The sequence below is a fragment of the Pleuronectes platessa genome, chromosome 23, assembly GCF_947347685.1.
Source record: "Pleuronectes platessa chromosome 23, fPlePla1.1, whole genome shotgun sequence".
Lineage (NCBI taxonomy): Eukaryota > Metazoa > Chordata > Actinopteri > Pleuronectiformes > Pleuronectidae > Pleuronectes > Pleuronectes platessa.
Genome location: NC_070648.1, coordinates 1,355,487 through 1,374,844, shown reverse-complemented (window position 1 = coordinate 1,374,844; position 19,358 = coordinate 1,355,487). Strand labels below are relative to the sequence as shown.

The following is a 19,358-nucleotide window of genomic DNA, read 5'->3' as shown; positions in this document are numbered from 1 at the left end:
GATCTAAACCTCGGAACATCTCGTCGGTCCTGATTTGATTTCCCACACACACACTTTCACTTTCTCCTTTTTACTGTAAAGGCTCACACACACGTCCTCCCGTCCGGCCGGCAGCTCGACTCACCGTTCTACACAAGAACAACAACACGTGTGTGAAATGGAAAAACACCGGAACAGCTTTTGTCCTTTTGTTTTTATTACAGTGTAATCATAACTGCGGATTCCGAGATAACAAACCCAATATCCTTTCTCCCTCATTCCCAATTTCCTTTGAGCACTTGTTTGTCGAGGCACTCTGTGGTTACACATCAAAACAAGTGTGACCTTTGTGCCCCTGAGGAGCGAGAGCGTTGTGTGTTTGTCCTTTTATTCATTTTGGTGCTTTTTCATGAACTGTGGGGAACCTGCTTCTCTTTTGAAATGAGGAAACTTCAGCTGCAGATAGTCGTGTGTTCCAGTGGCTCCTCGGCTCTGGCTCATGTTTGCATTGCTCACTCAGCGTCTACCTTTGCCTGCAGGTTGTTGGAGCTGATTCATTACACATGACGTAAAGAGTCTTGAGACACACACACAGACACACACACACACACACACAGGCATTCTTCTGAGACGCTCGTGCAGGATCACTCATTCTGTGAGTTGTTAAATAACCCAGGATCCATTTCCAGGTGTTACAGGAACAAGACGAGCTTGTTCATGTTTTAATCCTTCATCAATGCTTGTGTTGCTTCCTCCTTTTTGTTTTTGAGGATATATCTGATGTTGCTACACAAATACTCTCAGTTAATTCCCGGCTTCATCTTGCTGTGTGCGGTAAACACGGGTTCCTGGTGTGACAGTGTGCAGGGCGCCACGTGTGAAGATGTTTCCTCAGGAGATTTACTGTCGTGTCATTCGAGCTGATTTCATGAAGCTGCCGCGTCGGCTCGTGAAGGAATGTTGCTTCACAGGAGGAAGAGTCTCTAAGATCGTATCTGTTTCCATCAGCCCAGAGCCCATCTCAGATTGATTACCCACAATGCATCTGCTCCTCTCACGGCTTGAGCTCATAAATAGTGTTGGATGAGCCGAGGCCCAGAGGAGGTTAAAATGAAAACAGCAAAACAAACGGCTGTCGTCAAACTGAATCATGCATTCTGAGCGTGTGAATAATTCTCCTGCAGCTGCGGAGGATGACTCCTCCTGCTCCTCCTTCTCCTCCTCCTCCTCCTACCTGCTGCATCGCCCTCATCACTACTGCTCCGTAAAGACATGACCTCATTGCCTCTGCTGTCAGACACTCTGGCTTTCTGACACGCAGCCAAACTTCAGCTTGACTAAGTAACAGGAATCTCAGAAGGATTCCTCTGAAGTGTTTTTAAATGCAATCAAAAACACTTAACAATTACAATATATGATAATAATAATAAGCTTTATAGATTAAGCACCTTTCAAAACACACAGTTAACAATTCAAACTGGTGGATAACGTCTGGATGTCAGTGGGTAAACGCAGCGAGGAGAGGATTTAAAAGTGGGATAGAATCTTTAAATATTTTTTAAATGGACGAGAAGTTTAAATATTATATAAATGTGCTGTTGATTGATTCCGTGGTTGTCGGGTCACTTGATGGACTCAGTGAACACTTGTCTGTCTGACAAGAAGAAGAAGAAATCCCACTGACCTCTGATCTGCTGCCGTCTTGCAGACAGAATGAAGCGTCAGTCCCGAGGATCTGAAGTCACTGACGTCTGCTTCCTCTTCCTCGTGTCTCCCTCCCCCCCCCCCCCCACCCCACCCCTCTGACTCACAATAGAAAAGTGAAGGAGGGAATCCTGTTGAAGCAGACCAGCTCCTTCCAGAGATGGAAGAGGAGGTACTTCAAGCTCCGAGGCCGGACCCTGTACTACGCCAAAGACTGCAAGGTACAGGGGACTGAGTTTGAATAATAATATATAATATGATAATTTAAAAGTTGAATAAGTGTTGTGATTTGTCTTTGTCTTCCCTCGTCAGTCCCTGATTTTCGATGAAGTGGATCTGTCGGATGCTAGTGTGGCCGAGACCAGCACCAAGAACATCAACAACAGCTTCACGGTAAACAGTCAGAAACTCCGTGTTAGTAGATGGGACACGGAGGAGACGTTAAAAACCCTTTGCTGCAGAATCCTCCACGATAATAAGAAATTAATAAATGAGGGAATAAACTCTAGATTCCCCCGTAGATCAGCTCTTTCTCTTCTTCCTCAGGTGATCACTCCCTTCCGCAAACTGATGCTTTGTGCCGAGAGCAGGAAGGAGATGGAGGACTGGATCGGGGCGCTCAGGTCCGTCCAGAAGTGGGAAACCTACGAGGTGAGTTCCTCTTTTCAGCATCCTTCACGTCTTCCTCCATCTTTCTCCTCCACCTCTGCATTCCCTCGTTCTCTCTGTGTCTCAGATTGATGCGTCTCGTAAAAAAAAAAAACCCAGCCTCGGCATTTACAGGCCATAAAAAGAGGGGGATGAGAGCTGGGAGCTGAGATCTGAGCTTCTGAGTTCTCACTGCACATTTAGAGCTTTAAATTTACGTCGTTGTCTGATCCCTAGTTATTTCCAATTCATGGGATTCAGCTGCAGCTCAGATGATGGAGAGTCTATACATCTCGTTCTTGTAGAGTCTCTAAATAAGTCATTTTCCACTGGGAGTTCTGGTTTCAACGCCTCACACTGTTCCTGTCGTCTTTTCAAATGAACTGAGTCGGCATCAACTTCCTGCGTCTCTCTCTCCTGAGGCCGCAGAGTTTAATATGTGCTGCTGATGTCACCATCATGTTTCCTCTCGCTGAAATAAAAGAGCAATATCTCCACCTTCCTCTCGGGGCTGTTTTCATTCCTGGTTCTCGACCTCCGAGCCCCAGTCGGCTGAACTGGGAGTTTCTGACGTGCTGGTTTCTTCCCTCCTCAGGCCAGCCAGTTCAACATGGAGCATTTCTCTGGGATGCACAACTGGTACGCCTGCTCGCACGCCAGGCCGACCTTCTGCAACGTGTGCAGGGAGGCGCTGCCGGGCGTCACCTCCCACGGCCTGTCCTGTGAAGGTGCACAGACACACACACACACAGACACACACACAGACACACACACAGACACACACAGTTCAACACGTTCCTTGGAAGAAACACATTAACAGCTTGTGACTGTGAGAGGAGACAAGTAGGTTTATTGGCTCCAGCTCCAGGGAGAGGTTCGGACAAACTTTGGAATTATAAAATCATCTTCTCACCTCTCTCACACAAGCAGTAAATATTACTCAATACACACGTTTCATAAACGCTGATACCAACATATGTACGTGTACAAGGCTCCTATCGGACAAACTGATAAACTGGTAATTATCTGTTCTCTTCAGTTTGTAAGTTCAAAGCTCATAAGCGCTGCGCAGTCCGCTCCACCAACAACTGCAAGTGGACCACACTGGCCTCCATAGGAAATGACATCATCGAGGACGAGGACGGGGTGAGTGTTCAAGCCCCGCCTCCTCCATGTTAGTGGACGGGACATGAACCAAAACATCAAATTGCACGTTAGATAAATACTTTTCTCAAAGATGGTTTCCTTCTTTACTTGATTTCCACCACCAGGTGTCCATGCCTCACCAGTGGCTGGAGGGGAACCTCCCAGTCAGTGCCAAGTGTGTCGTGTGCGACAAGAACTGTGGCAGCGTGCGGCGGCTGCAGGACTGGCGCTGCCTCTGGTGCAAAGACATCGTGAGTTATTATTTCCGATATTTACGAAGATGAGTTTGATCCAAACCTCTGTCCAGCAAGAAATCTGGATAATGTGGGAAGTGATAGAACAAGATTTTATAGGAATCGACCTTTAAGACACAAAGTCAAACACGTGTGTGCAGAGATGTTCTCGACTCACTGCTCTGGTTTGATTAGAGCAAATTAAAACGTAGAATGTAAAGTGTGACACACAGAAACAGACACACACCAGTGAATCAGAGGGAGGTTTGTAAAGGTTAGAGGGAAGTTATTTGGTGTGTTTCACAGGAATGACCTTCTGTTTCTACTGTGTGTGTGGGTTTGTGTGCGTGTGTGCGTGTGTGCGTGTGTGTGTGTGTGTGTGTGTGTGTGTGTGTGTGTGTGTGTGTGTGTGTGTGTGTGTGTACTTGTAGGTCCACAGCAGCTGTAAAGAACAAATGGGGAAGGTTTGTCCCTTGGGTCAATGTCGAGTGTCAATCATCCCCCCCACTGCACTGAACAGCATCGACTCAGACGGTGAGACACACACACACACACACACAGACACACACACTATCACATGTTCAGCAGGTTCAAAGCTCAGCTGTGACTCCTCCCCTTTCTCTGTCTTTTTCATTTGGTTATATCGGAGTTGAATTTCAGTTTAGTTGTGTTTTACATAATTTGTTTATGCAAACCTGAATGTTTATGAGGTGGAGAGTCACAATCTCAGTTAACAACAACTTTCTCTGTTTCTAAATCAAATGATCAGATTTGAATAAAGTCTCCTGAAAGCTCCCTGTCTCTCAGGATCCACCACGTTACTTCTCTCTTCATCTGAACTTGACCCTTAACGACTCAAAACTACTCTCCAGGCTTTTTCTTTTTCAAAACCTCAAGTCACAGCAATCCTCCTCCCTCAGGCTTCTGGAAGGCCACCTCAGCCTCCTGCTCCAGCCCCCTCCTCGTCCTGGTGAACTCCAAGAGCGGAGACAACCAGGGCGTCAAGTTCCTCCGCAAGTTCAAGCAGCTGCTCAACCCGGCTCAGGTGTTCGACCTGATGAACGGGGGCCCGGAGCTCGGGTACGTGGCCGTGTGACCTGAGACGCTGTGGTGCTCGGTAGAGAAACAATTAACAAGCTTTACTCCTCCTCTTCCTCTCCTCTTCCTCCCTCAGCCTTCGTCTTTTCCAGAAGTTTGTGACGTTTCGGATCCTGGTGTGCGGAGGAGACGGCAGCGTGGGCTGGGTGCTCTCAGAGCTCGACAAACTCAACCTCCACAAACAGGTGAGAGCGACGAAGAGGAGGAGGAGGAGGAGGAGGAGGATGATGTAACACTGCTGCGTGAGGGCGCTGTGGAGAACACAGAGTTACCTGTTACCGGATAATTAGGCTGTTGAGAAAAGAAGCTGTAGAATAAATCTACTTCTCGTGGGATTCATGGTCTGTAGGTGTTTCTGTCATCAGTGGATCTAAAGTGTAAAAGTTGTTTCCTCACATCTGGACTGTATCTGGACTTCAGCTTGAACTGATTCATCAATGTCACTGAATTAATCAGGATTAACGAACGCGTGTGTTTTTAATTTGGCCTTTAACTCAAGTGAAACACCAGATCCAATCAGTTTGAATCACTTCAGCTCAAACTAACCAGCGTGTCCAGAACCAGCCTCTGATGATTCTCCACTGTGGTTTAATTGATGATTCCCCACTGACTTCACCTTCCTGTACTGGTTCCTCCCCAGTGCCAGCTCGGCGTGCTGCCTCTGGGCACTGGGAACGACCTGGCCCGGGTGCTGGGATGGGGGGGGCTCTGCGACGACGACGCTCAGCTCCTTCAGATCCTGGAGAAGCTGGAGAGAGCCACCACCAAGATGCTGGACCGGTAAGTGAGAATCAAACTGTGAAGCCTGAGTCCTTTGTTTTGTGTCAAATATCAAATGTCACGACTGCCGTGACATCGATGTGTTTGTGTGTTTGTGTGTTTCCAGATGGAGTGTGATGACATACGAGCTCCCCGCCACCAGCAAACACACACCAATCATGAAGGAGGACGACGGCCTTGATTCTCCGCTGCAGGTGAAGTAGCTCCGCCTCCAGGAAGACGTCTGAGGGGCAGGGTTTCCATAAATTAACAGTTGTTTGTTGACACGAGAGAGAAAGATGGAGAAAGAGAGGGAATAAGGAATGATAGAAACCCTCACCGATATATTCTCTAAACTCATATTCTTGTTTTTTATCTTATCGTTCTCAGTCCCAGGAACTAACCGGCTCTCTCTCTTCTCCTCAGGTGCACATCACTCAGTATGCAGACTCCGTGGCCTCACACCTCGCCAAGATCCTGGACTCAGACAAACACAGCGACGTCATCTCCTCCGCCAAGTACGTGACCTGCATGAGTTTAAAAAGAAAAGGAGGAATGGGAGTGAGGGGGGGGGAAGAGAAGGCAAAGAGGAGGATGGGAGGATGAGGGATGATTGAGAGTCTGGTTAATGAGCATTGATCGTTTCTGCTCACACACACAGTGAATGTCGCCCGGCTGCAGGTTGAAGATGAATCAGTGTTTAGTCGTCGTCCTCACTGAGTTAGCACGTTAGCACGTTAGCACGTTAGCAGGACGTCCTCTGGGAGAAGACGTCCTGCTCGTTACAGATCTCATCTTCTGTTGTGAGTGTTTCACTGCAGCACATTTAAATCACCATTGGGATTAGTTCAATGTACATTTCTGCACCGAGTGGGATTCGAACACGTGTCAATATGCGGGGGGGTCAAGTAAAAACATCGAAAGTGAAGCCAGTGACACTTGTATCCTCACAACTAGTGTTCACACTGACTTCTGTCAGTTCCTCTCTACACAACCTGCTGAGCTGCACAGGACGACAACTATTACACAACTGAGGCGTGTGTTGTTTTCTCTCTTTTTTTGTTGCAATAATCACGTTACAGGATCTGCTATTTGCTGAAGGAGAGTGTGAGTGTGTGGAAAGGTCTCTGCTGAGTCACACAGCTGCAAACACACAACAAGCTTAGCATTCATATTCTGAACTCCTTTAGATTTTTAATGATGCATTTATTATTCTGTAAATACCTGAATTACCGGAACGAGGATCGATAAAGGATTATCTTATCTTACCTTAGACATAACTATATGTCTATGAACATACAGCGTCTCTGACTCACTGAACCTGATAGTGACTAACCCCCCCCCAGGTTCCTGTGTGGGACGGTGAACGACTTCGTGGCGGAGGTGGGGAAGGCGTACGAGAGAGCCACAGAGAACAAGGAGGAGGCCGACGCCATGGCAAAGAAGGTAAATGCTCCTGTGTGTAGTCGTGTGTGTGTGTGTGTGTTATGTAAGTGCTTGTGTAACAGTGGCTTAGTGGGCGAGTGTAGGTGTGTGTTTGTGTGTGTGTGCAGAAAATAGTTTGTCGCTCTGTGGTTGTCACTGTTTTCAAGTGGCTGACTTCTCACGAGCGTTTTGAAGGAGACGATGAAGAGGAGGATGAGTTTTATAAATAATAAGTGGATTCAAGTTGTTCCTCTGGCTAAAGAGCAGCCTTTTCATTTCATTACACATCCTTCACTCTTTAGTATCTTCAGCTTGTATAAAGTACTCTTGTATAGAAGTATTACTGATACTTGTACTCTCCTCACAGTGTTCGCTGCTGAACGACAAACTGGATTCTCTGGTCAAGGCCCTGAGTGAGGAAGCAGAGGCTCAGGTAATAACCAGTGAAGTTCACCAGTATGAAACAATCAAAGCTGTGGATCTGTGGAGTCTTAGATGGAAGGTTTGCACTTAATTTATGATTATGAACCTTTTCTAAAGCAGAGTTTCAGTCTCTATTCACGTCTGTTTTAACCTCAGAGATAAAAGAGATGTGGTTGAAATGTTTGAATCCCTCCAGACTCGACCTGAGGGATTCAAACATTGCAGCCGTGGAAGTGGAAACACAAAGAGAAGCTTGTTCCCGGCGGAGTCTTTGATTCACTGATGGATTTTGCTGCTTTAAAAGAAACGACTCAACTCTCAGGATGATTTACTCCTCATGCTCCAGAAGAGAAGAGGCAGAGAGTTTCAACTTTGAATCAGGCTTCTATATCTTATCTATATTTCATATTCCATACATAACATAAGGATAATCCTCCAACAGCTCGGCCTGTAAATGAATACATGCTGCAGGTTCCCACTGTGTGAAACAAATCTCATTTCTTCTGGAGCATCAAGAGGATTCCTCTCTTCTCTGTGTTCATCCAGGTTGTGCCGGCAGGTTCGATTCCCATCCAGGAGAGCGGCGGCGGCGGCGGCGGTTCGAACCCCGGAGAAGGTGTCGGCGAGTCGGGGTCAGAGGTCAAATCGTACCGGTCCAAGGAGCAGCTGATGCTCCGAGCCAACAGCCTGAAGAAGGCGCTGAGGCAGATCATCGAGCAGGCGGAGAAAGGTACGAGCCACTTCCCCCTCGAACCGGTCGGAGTTGTGTGTGTGTTGTGTGTTGTGTGTTTAACGAGGTGACTGAGGAGTGTTGTTTGGTTCAGTGGTGGACGAGCAGAACCGACACACACAGGTCCAGAGGATGTCCTCCTCGTCCTCCATCAAGAGGGAGAACAGCGAGGAGCTGAAGGAGGCCGAGCCACGTACGTCTGAATATGTATTTTTTATAATAACTCATTTAATGTCCTTTCCTATGAGATATTTACATTTTACCCATCATGCCTCACTCCAGGTCCGGGCGGCCTAAGCCCCACCTCCCCCATCGTCCTGGAGAAACCAGAGAGTCTCCACACCGTCACCTTCAACGAGGACTCAGTGTAATTCAGAGATTCACCTCAGAGCTTGATTATCATCATCATCATCATCATCATCAGTCAGAGGGATTATGATGTGTTAACATATTGATTCATATTCTGTGTGTAGACACTGTTCAGAGAAGTGTGTGATGAACAACTACTTCGGCATCGGCCTGGACGCCAAGATCTCCCTGGAGTTCAACAACAAGAGAGACGAGCACCCCAAGAAGTGCAGGTGTGGACAAACACACAATCACAGACACACAACGGTCACAATTATAACGTTGAACTTTTATATCTACATGACAACAGCCCCAGAGACTTGTGGGTATATTTAGATTCTGTGGATCAGAATAAAACAGCTGTGATTATCATAGTTTTTATTATTATTACAGTTTGGAATTAATTATGCGAAATGCATCACTTTAACGTGATCAAAAACGATTTTTCCAGAAAATCTCGAAGGGAAAATATTAAAGAAACATTTCCAGAGCGACTCCACTCGGCCTCGTTCATTTAAAAATCGTTTTATCAGAATCAGAAAAGTATTTATTGCCAAGTAGGTTTACACCTACAAGGAATTTTCTCTGGTTATTGGTGCACACAATGAACATAGAAACATAAAAACATACAAACACAATAAATACAACACACATAAGAAAAGCAATAAAAAGAAATATATATTTACTCACTATTTACTTCTTATTTACTCCCCTTTTCTAATATTTATACAAAGTAACTTTTATTTAGACATAAACATATCTAAATAAAATATAATAGATAAAAGATATAAAAACAGTGTCAGATTGATTTCCTGATCATTTAAAGTTCTCTTGTGATGAAGTTAGTCTCATCTGATTGGTTGTCCGTCCCGTGTCCTCCTGCAGCAGCCGCACAAAGAACATGATGTGGTACGGAGTCCTGGGAACCAAGGAGCTGGTGCAGAAGACCTACAAGAACCTGGAGCAGCGAGTGCAGCTGGAGGTGAGACACACACACACACACAGACACACACACTCTGATGTGTTTATACCTCTGACAGAATGAGGAACAGAAAGTTTGTGTAGAAACAAACTTCTCTCTTCAGTGTGTGTAACTTCCTGTTGTGTGTCTCAGTGCGACGGCGTCCCCGTGCCGCTGCCGAGCCTCCAGGGCCTCGCCGTGCTCAACATCCCCAGCTACGCAGGAGGCATCAACTTCTGGGGCGGCACCAAGGAGGACAACGTGAGAAACAAAGATGTCGGACTCGTCCCTCCACATCCAGAGGAGCTCCCCTGACGCTCTGTTCTCTCGTGTCCTCCTCAGAACTTCGGGGCGCCGTCGTTCGACGACAAGAAGCTGGAGGTGGTGGCCGTGTTCGGCAGCATGCAGATGGCCATGTCCCGGGTCATCAACCTGCAGCACCACCGCATCGCACAGGTAACACAGGCTCCTCCCCCAGGAGTGAGAGAACTGTTCCCTGCAGGAGGTGGAGCAGTGGAAACATCTGCTTGAAGGAAGCTCCTCGTCTGACAGATGTTGATTTGTGCTCTGCTGCGTCTCAGTGCCGTCAGGTGAAGATCACCATCCTGGGGGAGGAGGGCGTCCCGGTGCAGGTGGACGGGGAAGCCTGGATCCAGCCGCCCGGCATCGTGAAGATCGTCCACAAGAACCGGGCCCAGATGCTCACCAGAGACCGGGTGAGACGGATTGTGTGTCTGTGTGTGTGTGTGTGTGTGTTTCTGTTCTACATTAACACAACCACAGCTCCGGCCTTGAGATCCTCCTCCTTTCATAAACGCTGCAGCTGAAGATCCACTCTGAGCCTCTGTTGACTCGTTCTAGCTCGTGTGTTTGTTCTCTCTTCTCACGCTCGAGCCTCTGAGACCCCCCGGTGTGTTTCCATGGTTCCCCTCCTGAAGCACAGCGCCGAGCGGAGAGGCCACAAACTGCCACGGTCCCTGTTCGATGCCCGTTATCCTCCACGAGCGGTTAAACTAAATGATTCCTCGTTATTTCCCTCATATCTACAGATAAACATGTTTATTCTCTTGGATCTCAGTCCAGAATCATCTGGATCCAGGCGTCAGGAGCCTCGTGACCTTCACCTGCCTCCTCTTCTTCAGGGCACCAACTCGACAATGAAAAACCAGAACGTCTTTAACTAGAGCTCATCTATCCAGATCTCTGACTTCTCTTCCTGAACCCTCCTCCTCTTCTTCTCCGACTCGTCTCAGGCGTTCGAGAGCACGTTGAAGTCGTGGGAGGACAAGAGGAAGTTCGACAGCTACCGCTCCTCCCGGCCCCGACTCAACTCGCAGCAGTCCATGGAGTACCTGACCGACGAGGAGTGTGCTCAGGTGCAGCAGCTCGGCATCGTGGCCGACACGCTCATCAACAAGTGAGAGGCAGCTGAGCTCAGTTGTTTACTTGTACATAACGACAACCTTCCTGTTTGTTCCTGTGTGTTAAAAATTGTCGAGAGATTAATAACTTCACTCCGCTGCGATCAGCTTCTCTAAATTGTTTCTTGGAAACCGTTTGTGTTCCTCTGCGAAGCCAGATTCTCTTTTTTACGATGATAAACATTTTAATCACATTTATGAACTCGTCTCTGAAGTTGAGAAATATTCATAAAGGGAAGTGGGGAGTTCTCCAGCTCAATAAAAAGCAGACACGGTGTAGTCTCCATTTCCTTAAAAACAACTCGGTGAGAAGATTAAGAGGAAATGGTTTTTATCTACAGGGAAGAAACAGAGAGTATTTTTTCAAATCAACTTGTTAAATAATAATTTATCATAAATCCAAACAAACAGATGAAGGAACCAGACGTTTGCTCGTTGGAATAATCCCCATAAACACTTCCCCTCAGAAATAATAACCACATCTCTCACGTCCATGATCTGCTCCCTCGGTTCCCCTCAGGATCCGCGAGGCCGCCAAGACCCACAAGCTGGTGGAGCAGGAGCTGGCCCACGCCGTCAACGCCACCGCCCTCGTGCTCACCGAGGCCAAAGTGTCCAGCCCGGAGGTAAGACAGCGAGAGGGACAGAGGGACAGACAGAGGACGGACAGATTGACGGACAGATGGCCCCAGCGGGTCTCACGTCCGTTTATAGGAAGTTAATTCTGCTTCGTGTTAATCTGGATCCCATCGGTGGCTTCAAGGACACGGCAGAGTTCAACATGTATAATTAGAAAGATAATTACACCACTAATTAATTCATAATTAGTTAAATGAATATAACCGTGACATTATTTAACACCTTTTCACAACAACTGTAAAATCCAGGGCTTCACAAATCGTGCAGTTTGGATCTTTAAGTCATAAATTGTCGTTGATAGATGATAGATTCAAAAGATTAAACAGTTTTCACTTAAAACATAATTGATCTGTCGCTGAGCTTCTGTGATGTTCTGGTTTCTCTCCAGTGTCTGAGTCGCAGCACGGCCGTGGAGATCGTGAACATCAGTAAAGTTCTTCAGGCCGAGACCAGGATGCTGCTGGACGGGAAACTTCTGGTACAACTCTTCATCTCCTCCTCGTCTTCTCTCCGGTGTTTTCTGTGTTTGTGTTTCTGTAGCTTCATTGAGCCTGAGAGGGAATTCACCTTTCTCTTCTTCACATCCTTTCTCCTCCTCGTCAGTCGGAGTCCCCGGAGGAAGAGGAGCTCCGGTCGACTCTCAACAGCCTCAGTGCCGAGCTCCACAAGCTGGACGACATCCACTGGATCTGTCCGCTCATGTGCTCGGACGAGGTAGCAGCCAATCACAGCGCAGCGTCTTGAGAGTGAGAACCTCCCAGGCCTCAGCGTTCACCCTCTGCTCGTCTTTCACAGGAGTCGGTGAGGAGCAGTAAGAGCAGCAGCAGCTCCATGAAGCTGAAGATCTGCCCCAAGGTGAAGAAGGACCGAGAGAAGCTCCACAAGCAGAAGTCCAACAGTTCTCTCTCAGGTGAGAAGATGAGGAATCAGCTCAAAAACATTTTAAACATCTTTGTTTTTACCATCTAGTTTCTTTATTTCCTTCTCATTTATTGTGTTTCCTTCAGTTGTAAAAGCCGCTGCTGCTCTGCCAAGGAACCAGATATTGGCAAATGAATCATTAATAATCAATAATCAGCGAGGAGCCATTGGAAGCGTAGTTATCTATCGTCTGTAATTTAATTTACTTTCTCTCTCTGGCAGGAACTTGGGAAATCAAAGGTGTCGCTGAGGCAGATTCCTCCGGCAACTGAACTCCTGCGTGAGGATCTTTTCATCCGCCACCTCCACCCTGACACCCGGGGGGGGGGGGGCGGGGGGGGGTTCTCCTGCCCAGTGACCTCACACAGGAGCGAGGAAGGAAAACCATCTTCCAACTTTTACGCCGTTTCCCTCCCTGTGTTGCTACTTCGTCCTTTTTTGAAACGGGGGGGGGGGGGAGGGGAATCCTTCTCCTGTAGTTTGAATTAGTTTGAAAGGGGGCGTGGCTTTGCATCGCTTCACCATCGGCGTTTTGGTTTCTGTTGACCTGCTCCGGGCCGGCAAGTGGGCGTGGCCAACGGGACGAGGGAGGCGTGGCCAACGACGTCGCCAAACGTGTCATCGACGACCAAATGTTTACGTGGCGCTCTCCTCGCATGTTGAGGGCAGCCATCTTGTTTTATATCTATTATTAATGCAATCGTTAAGTTGTTTTCCTCGTTAGCTTCAGTTGTTTTTCTTCGGACTTTCTAAGAGTATTCAACAAATCCACAAAATGAACAAAACATCTCAACCTTCACTTCTGCTGAGCTGGAGAATATCTTTAATGTTGCAAAAAATTATACAGAGGAATGTACTTGTGTGGACTCATATTAACCCGGAGATTATATAATGTTTAATGATGATAACTCACATATGATTTCACAAAGGTTCTCTTGTGGTGGCTCCTGATGAGCTGTCGTGTGACTCGTGAGGTCCGAGGCTGCAGAGGAAAACGTTCTCAAGTCATTTCATCCGTGTTTCAGCTTTTTGAAAAGATGGAGAGACTTTAACGTTCGGTACATCGCTCGGTTATTATCACGTTTTAAAATGGTTCGATGTTTTTGACAGTTTACGCTGAGGAAGCATTTTCCTCTTACTTTGCCAAACTCTTGATTGTAAATGTAATATAGGAATAAGAGTCAGTGGATATTTGATTTTTGCCTTGTCTGTGGTTAAAAGCTATTATCAACATCAAATATATATATATATATATATTTTTTAGTATATCTTATTTTCCCAATGGTAACGTGTGAAGCTTTGCCACTGTGCGTATACACAAAGCCAGTTCCTGCTGTTGTGTGTCGCTGCATGTGAACTCACACTCGCCTCTTCACACATCTTCAGCTGATTGTTCCGACCAGTGGCATTTGTGCAATTTTAATATTTTATTATCTGCTCCAGGTTATTGTAGTAAGACACTGGAGGAAGTTATTGTTTAGCATAGAAAACAGATGAACGTCCATCTTTTCAAGAGAGTTATTAGACTTCATATTAAGTTTATATATAATACGGCTGCAGCCTGAATCACCACATGTAGTTAGTAACAAGTTTGGCTTAAGTACAATTTACACACAGGCTTTACAGGAAGGACCATTTAGGAAAAGTTATTTTGCGATAATACAGTAAAAGTGTGAATTACTGAATTACAGGGTATCATTTTAATAGTTATGATAGTTATGATGTAAGGAACTCATCATCATCATCAGGACCTGAGTCAGAGAAACGCTGCAGCTCATAACCACAGAAACTTATTTTATCAAGACGACACATGAATCAGAAATCCACTTTGACTCAGGTCTTTTATTTTGAAGTTTAAACTCACGAGGGATCGTTTCTGTGCTTCTTGATTTCCTGTCGTTCAAACTAACCCTGGAGGAGGCGGAGCTACTGTGAGGCGTTGTTTAGATTATTTTCTAGATCTGGTCAGATTGTGTGTCCATCGTGTGCCGCTACACACCTCAGAGGCTTTAGTGGTGTCGTGCCAAGTTCAGTGGATTATGAGACATACAAGGTGTGTGTGTGTGTGTGTGTGTGCGCGCTTGTGTGTGTGTGTGCGTCTGTGTGTGTGTGTGTGAGAGCTTCAGATGCAAAAGACGTATGTCGTACATTTCAAAGTTTACTGTATCTTGCCTTGCACTTTACAAAGAAGCAAACTTTACGGGGGGGAAAGACATTTTACTGTACGTGTGTGTGTTTAAGACTTGGAGTGGGTACGAGAGTTTTTTTTATTGATTTAATAAGATCTTTTATTTATGTCAAACGTGTGTTGATGAAATGTATTATATCTAACCAAGTGTAAAAAGATTGATAAATGTTTGGTTGTACATCTGCTCCCATGTGACACCAGTATGATTGTCATCCCACTGCCTTCAGACGTCTTAACGAGTTCTTCGGTATCATAAGAGACAGTTACGCCAAAAATGTGATGTCATGTACAGCTTTTGTTGAATTGCTTTGGATTTATTAATATTTTTATTGTTGGAAAATGGACCGGAAGCGAATACAGGATAAAAACATTTCATAGTTGTTTATCTTTTTAAAGCATCTGAATATAATCGACTTTATTTAATAACTTTTTGGACCAGAGCTCAAAAGACACATGACCATATTAGTGAACACGCCCCCTGATCCGAGCAGCCTATCACGGAGGCTGTGTGCAGCGCTGGGAGCCGACTCGATGTTGCACGACCCTGTACGTTGCGAGGTGTTTTATTGTGTAATTGTGTGCAGTGTGTAACAAAGACAAAGTCAGTGCAACCCTTTGGAGATTAAATGAATAATTGATGTGAAGTGAACAATCGACTGGTGTCGTGTGATTTTCATTATTCATCTTCCAGGTCGAGAGACGTGAAGAGTAAGTGTACGACAAGTACACAAGTACAAGCTCGTTCACACAATGTGTGTTGAAAGGTAAAAAGTCATAAGTTACTATGTCGTCCGAAATATGAAGAAATAGTCATAGGTTAGCATGTAGTCCGACATGATGAAATAGTGATAGGTTAGCATGTCGTTCTGAATATGATGAAATAGTCATAGGTTAGCATGTCGTCCGACATATGATGAAATAGTCATAGGTTAGCATGTCATCCGCAATATGATGAAAAAAAGTCATAGGTTAGCATGTCGTCCGACATATGATGAAATAGTCATAGGTTAGCATGTCATCCGAAATATGATGAAAAAAAGTCATAAGTTAGCATGTCGTTCTGAATATGATGAAATAGTCATAGGTTAGCATGTCGTCTGAAATATGATGGAAAAAGTCATAGGTTAGCATGTCGTCCGAAATATGATGGAAAAAGTCATAGGTTAGCATGTCGTCCGACATATGATGAAAAAGTCATAGGTTAGCATGTCGTCCGAAAAATGATGAAAAGTCATAGGTTAGCATGTCGTACGTAAAACGATAAATAGTCATAGGTTAGCATGTCGTTCTGAATATGATGAAAAGTCATAGGTTAGCATGTCGTCCGAAATATGATGAAAAAGTCATACGTTAGCATGTCGTCTGAAATATGATGAAAAGTCATAGGTTAGCATGTCGTCCGAAAAATGATGAAATAGTCATAGGTTAGCATGTCGTCTGAAATATGATGGAAAAAGTCATAGGTTAGCATGTCGTCCGAAATATGATGGAAAAAGTCATAGGTTAGCATGTCGTCCGAAATATGATGAAAAAGTCATAGGTTAGCATGTCGTCCGACATATGATGAAATAGTCATAGGTTAGCATGTCGTCTGAAATATGATGGAAAAAGTCATAGGTTAGCATGTCGTCCGAAATATGATGGAAAAAGTCATAGGTTAGCATGTCGTCCGACATATGATGAAAAAGTCATAGGTTAGCATGTCGTCCGAAAAATGATGAAAAGTCATAGGTTAGCATGTCGTACGTAAAACGATAAATAGTCATAGGTTAGCATGTCGTTCTGAATATGATGAAAAGTCATAGGTTAGCATGTCGTCCGAAATATGATGAAAAAGTCATAGGTTAGCATGTCGTCTGAAATATGATGAAAAGTCACAGGTTAGCATGTCGTCCGAAAAATGATGAAAAGTCATAGGTTAGCATGTCGTACGTAAAACGATAAAAAGTCATAGGTTAGCATGTCGTCTATAAAAAGATAAAGTCATAGGTTAGCATGTCATCCGAAATATGATGAAAAAAAAGTCATAGGTTAGCATGTCGTCCGAAATAAGATAAAAAGTCATAGATTAGCATGTCGTTCTGAATATGATGAAAAAGTCATAGGTTAGCATGTCGTCCGACATATGATGAAATAGTCATAGGTTAGCATGTCGTCCGAAATATGATGAAAAAGTCATAGGTTAGCATGTTGCCGAAATATTATGAAAAAGTCATAGGTTAGCATGTCGTCCGACATATGATGAAATAGTCATAGGTTAGCATGTCGTCCGACATATGATGAAATAGTCATAGGTTAGCATGTCGTTCTGAATATGATGAAAAAGTCAAAGGTTAGCATGTCGTCCGAAATATGATGGAAAAAGTCATAGGTTAGCATGTCGTCCGACATATGATGAAATAGTCATAGGTTAGCATGTCATTCTGAATATGATGAAAAAGTCATAGGTTAGCACGTCGTCCGAAATATGATGAAATAGTCATTGGTTAGCATGTCGTTCTGAATATGATGAAATAGTCATAGGTTAGCATGTCGTTCTGAATATGATGAAAAAGTCATAGGTTAGCATGTCGTCCGACATATGATGAAAAAGTCATAGGTTAGCATGTCGTCCGAAATATGATGAAATAGTCATTGGTTAGCATGTCGTTCTGAATATGATGAAAAAGTCATAGGTTAGCATGTCGTCCGAAATATGATGGAAAAAGTCATAGGTTAGCATGTCGTCCGACATATGATGAAATAGTCATAGGTTAGCATGTCATTCTGAATATGATGAAAAAGTCATAGGTTAGCATGTCGTCCGAAATATGATGAAATAGTCATTGGTTAGCATGTCGTTCTGAATATGATGAAATAGTCATAGATTAGCATGTCGTTCTGAATATGATGAAAAAGTCATAGGTTAGCATGTCGTCCGACATATGATGAAATAGTCATAGGTTAGCATGTCGTCCGAAATATGATGAAAAAGTCATAGGTTAGCATGTCGTCTGAAATATGATGAAAAGTCACAGGTTAGCATGTCGTCCGAAAAATGATGAAAAGTCATAGGTTAGCATGTCGTACGTAAAACGATAAAAAGTCATAGGTTAGCATGTCGTCTATAAAAAGATAAAGTCATAGGTTAGCATGTCATCCGAAATATGATGAAAAAAAAGTCATAGGTTAGCATGTCGTCCGAAATATGATGAAAAAGTCATAGGTTAGCATGTTGCCGAAATATTATGAAAAAGTCATAGGTTAGCATGTCGTCCGACATATGATGAAATAGTCATAGGTTAGCATGTCGTCCGACATATGATGAAATAGTCATAGGTTAGCATGTCGTTCTGAATATGATGAAAAAGTCATAGGTTAGCATGTCGTCCGAAATATGATGGAAAAAGTCATAGGTTAGCATGTCGTCCGACATATGATGAAATAGTCATAGGTTAGCATGTCATTCTGAATATGATGAAAAAGTCATAGGTTAGCACGTCGTCCGAAATATGATGAAATAGTCATTGGTTAGCATGTCGTTCTGAATATGATGAAATAGTCATAGGTTAGCATGTCGTTCTGAATATGATGAAAAAGTCATAGGTTAGCATGTCGTCCGACATATGATGAAAAAGTCATAGGTTAGCATGTCGTCCGAAATATGATGAAATAGTCATTGATTAGCATGTCGTTCTGAATATGATGAAATAGTCATAGGTTAGCATGTCGTTCTGAATATGATGAAAAAGTCATAGGTTAGCATGTCGTCTGAAATATGATGAAAAGTCATAGGTTAGCATGTCGTCCGAAATATGATGAAAAAGTCATAGGTTAGCATGTCGTCCGAAAAATGATGAAAAGTCATAGGTTAGCATGTCGTCCGAAATATGATGAAAAAGTCATAGGTTAGCATGTCGTCCGAAAAATGATGAAAAGTCATAGGTTAGCATGTCGTACGTAAAACGATAAAAAGTCATAGGTTAGCATGTCGTCTATAAAAAGATAAAGTCATAGGTTAGCATGTCGTCCGAAATATGATAAAAAGTCATAGGTTAGCATGTCGGCCGAAATATGATAAAAAGTCTTAGGTTAGCATGTCGTCCGACATATGATGAAATAGTCATAGATTAGCATGTCGTTCTGAATATGCTGAAAAAGTCATAGGTTAGCATGTCGTCCGAAATATGATGAAAAAGTCATAGGTTAGCTTGTCGTCCGAAATATGATAAAAAGTCATAGGTTAGCATGTCGTTCTGAATATGATGAAAAAGTCATAAGTTAGCATGTCGTACGTAAAACGATAAAAAGTCATAGGTTAGCATGTCGTTCTGAATATGATGAAAAAGTCATAGGTTAGCATGTTGTCCGAAATATGATAAAAAGTCATAGGTTAGCATGTCGTTCTGAATATGATGAAAAAGTCATAGGTTAGCATGTTGTCCGAAATATGATAAAAAGTCATAGGTTAGTGTGTCGTTCTGAATATGATGAAAAAGTCATAGGTTAGCATGTCTTCCGAAATATGATAAAAAGTCATAGGTTAGCATGTCGTCCGAAATATGATAAAAAGTCATAGGTTAGCATGTCGTTCTGAATATGATGAAAAAGTCATAGGTTAGCACGTCGTCCGAAATATGATGAAAAAGTCATAAGTTAGCATGTCGTACGTAAAACAATAAAAAGTCATAGGTTAGCATGTCGTCCGAAATATGATAAAAAGTCATAGGTTAGCATGTCGTCCGAAATATGATAA

The 19,358-nt window shown here is 44.0% G+C and overlaps 1 protein-coding gene across 1 annotated transcript; it reads left to right on the top strand.

Annotated features, from left to right (window-relative positions):
• Positions 1 to 1,805: 1,805 nt before the first annotated feature.
• si:dkey-172j4.3 (diacylglycerol kinase delta) lies at positions 1,806 to 15,277 on the top strand (the record flags this gene model as incomplete). Its single annotated transcript, XM_053415988.1, is given in 28 exon segments — positions 1,806 to 1,904; positions 1,996 to 2,076; positions 2,230 to 2,334; positions 2,927 to 3,059; positions 3,371 to 3,477; positions 3,603 to 3,728; positions 4,142 to 4,244; positions 4,631 to 4,790; positions 4,885 to 4,993; positions 5,449 to 5,588; positions 5,695 to 5,782; positions 5,994 to 6,085; positions 6,914 to 7,013; positions 7,360 to 7,425; positions 7,962 to 8,145; positions 8,240 to 8,338; positions 8,428 to 8,512; positions 8,619 to 8,726; positions 9,379 to 9,475; positions 9,608 to 9,715; positions 9,797 to 9,910; positions 10,036 to 10,170; positions 10,708 to 10,871; positions 11,396 to 11,501; positions 11,903 to 11,992; positions 12,118 to 12,228; positions 12,310 to 12,424; positions 12,658 to 15,277. Coding segments are annotated over 28 exon segments (3,075 nt in total), but the record flags the coding sequence as incomplete, so codon positions are not given.
• Between the last annotated feature and the right edge of the window lie 4,081 nt (positions 15,278 to 19,358).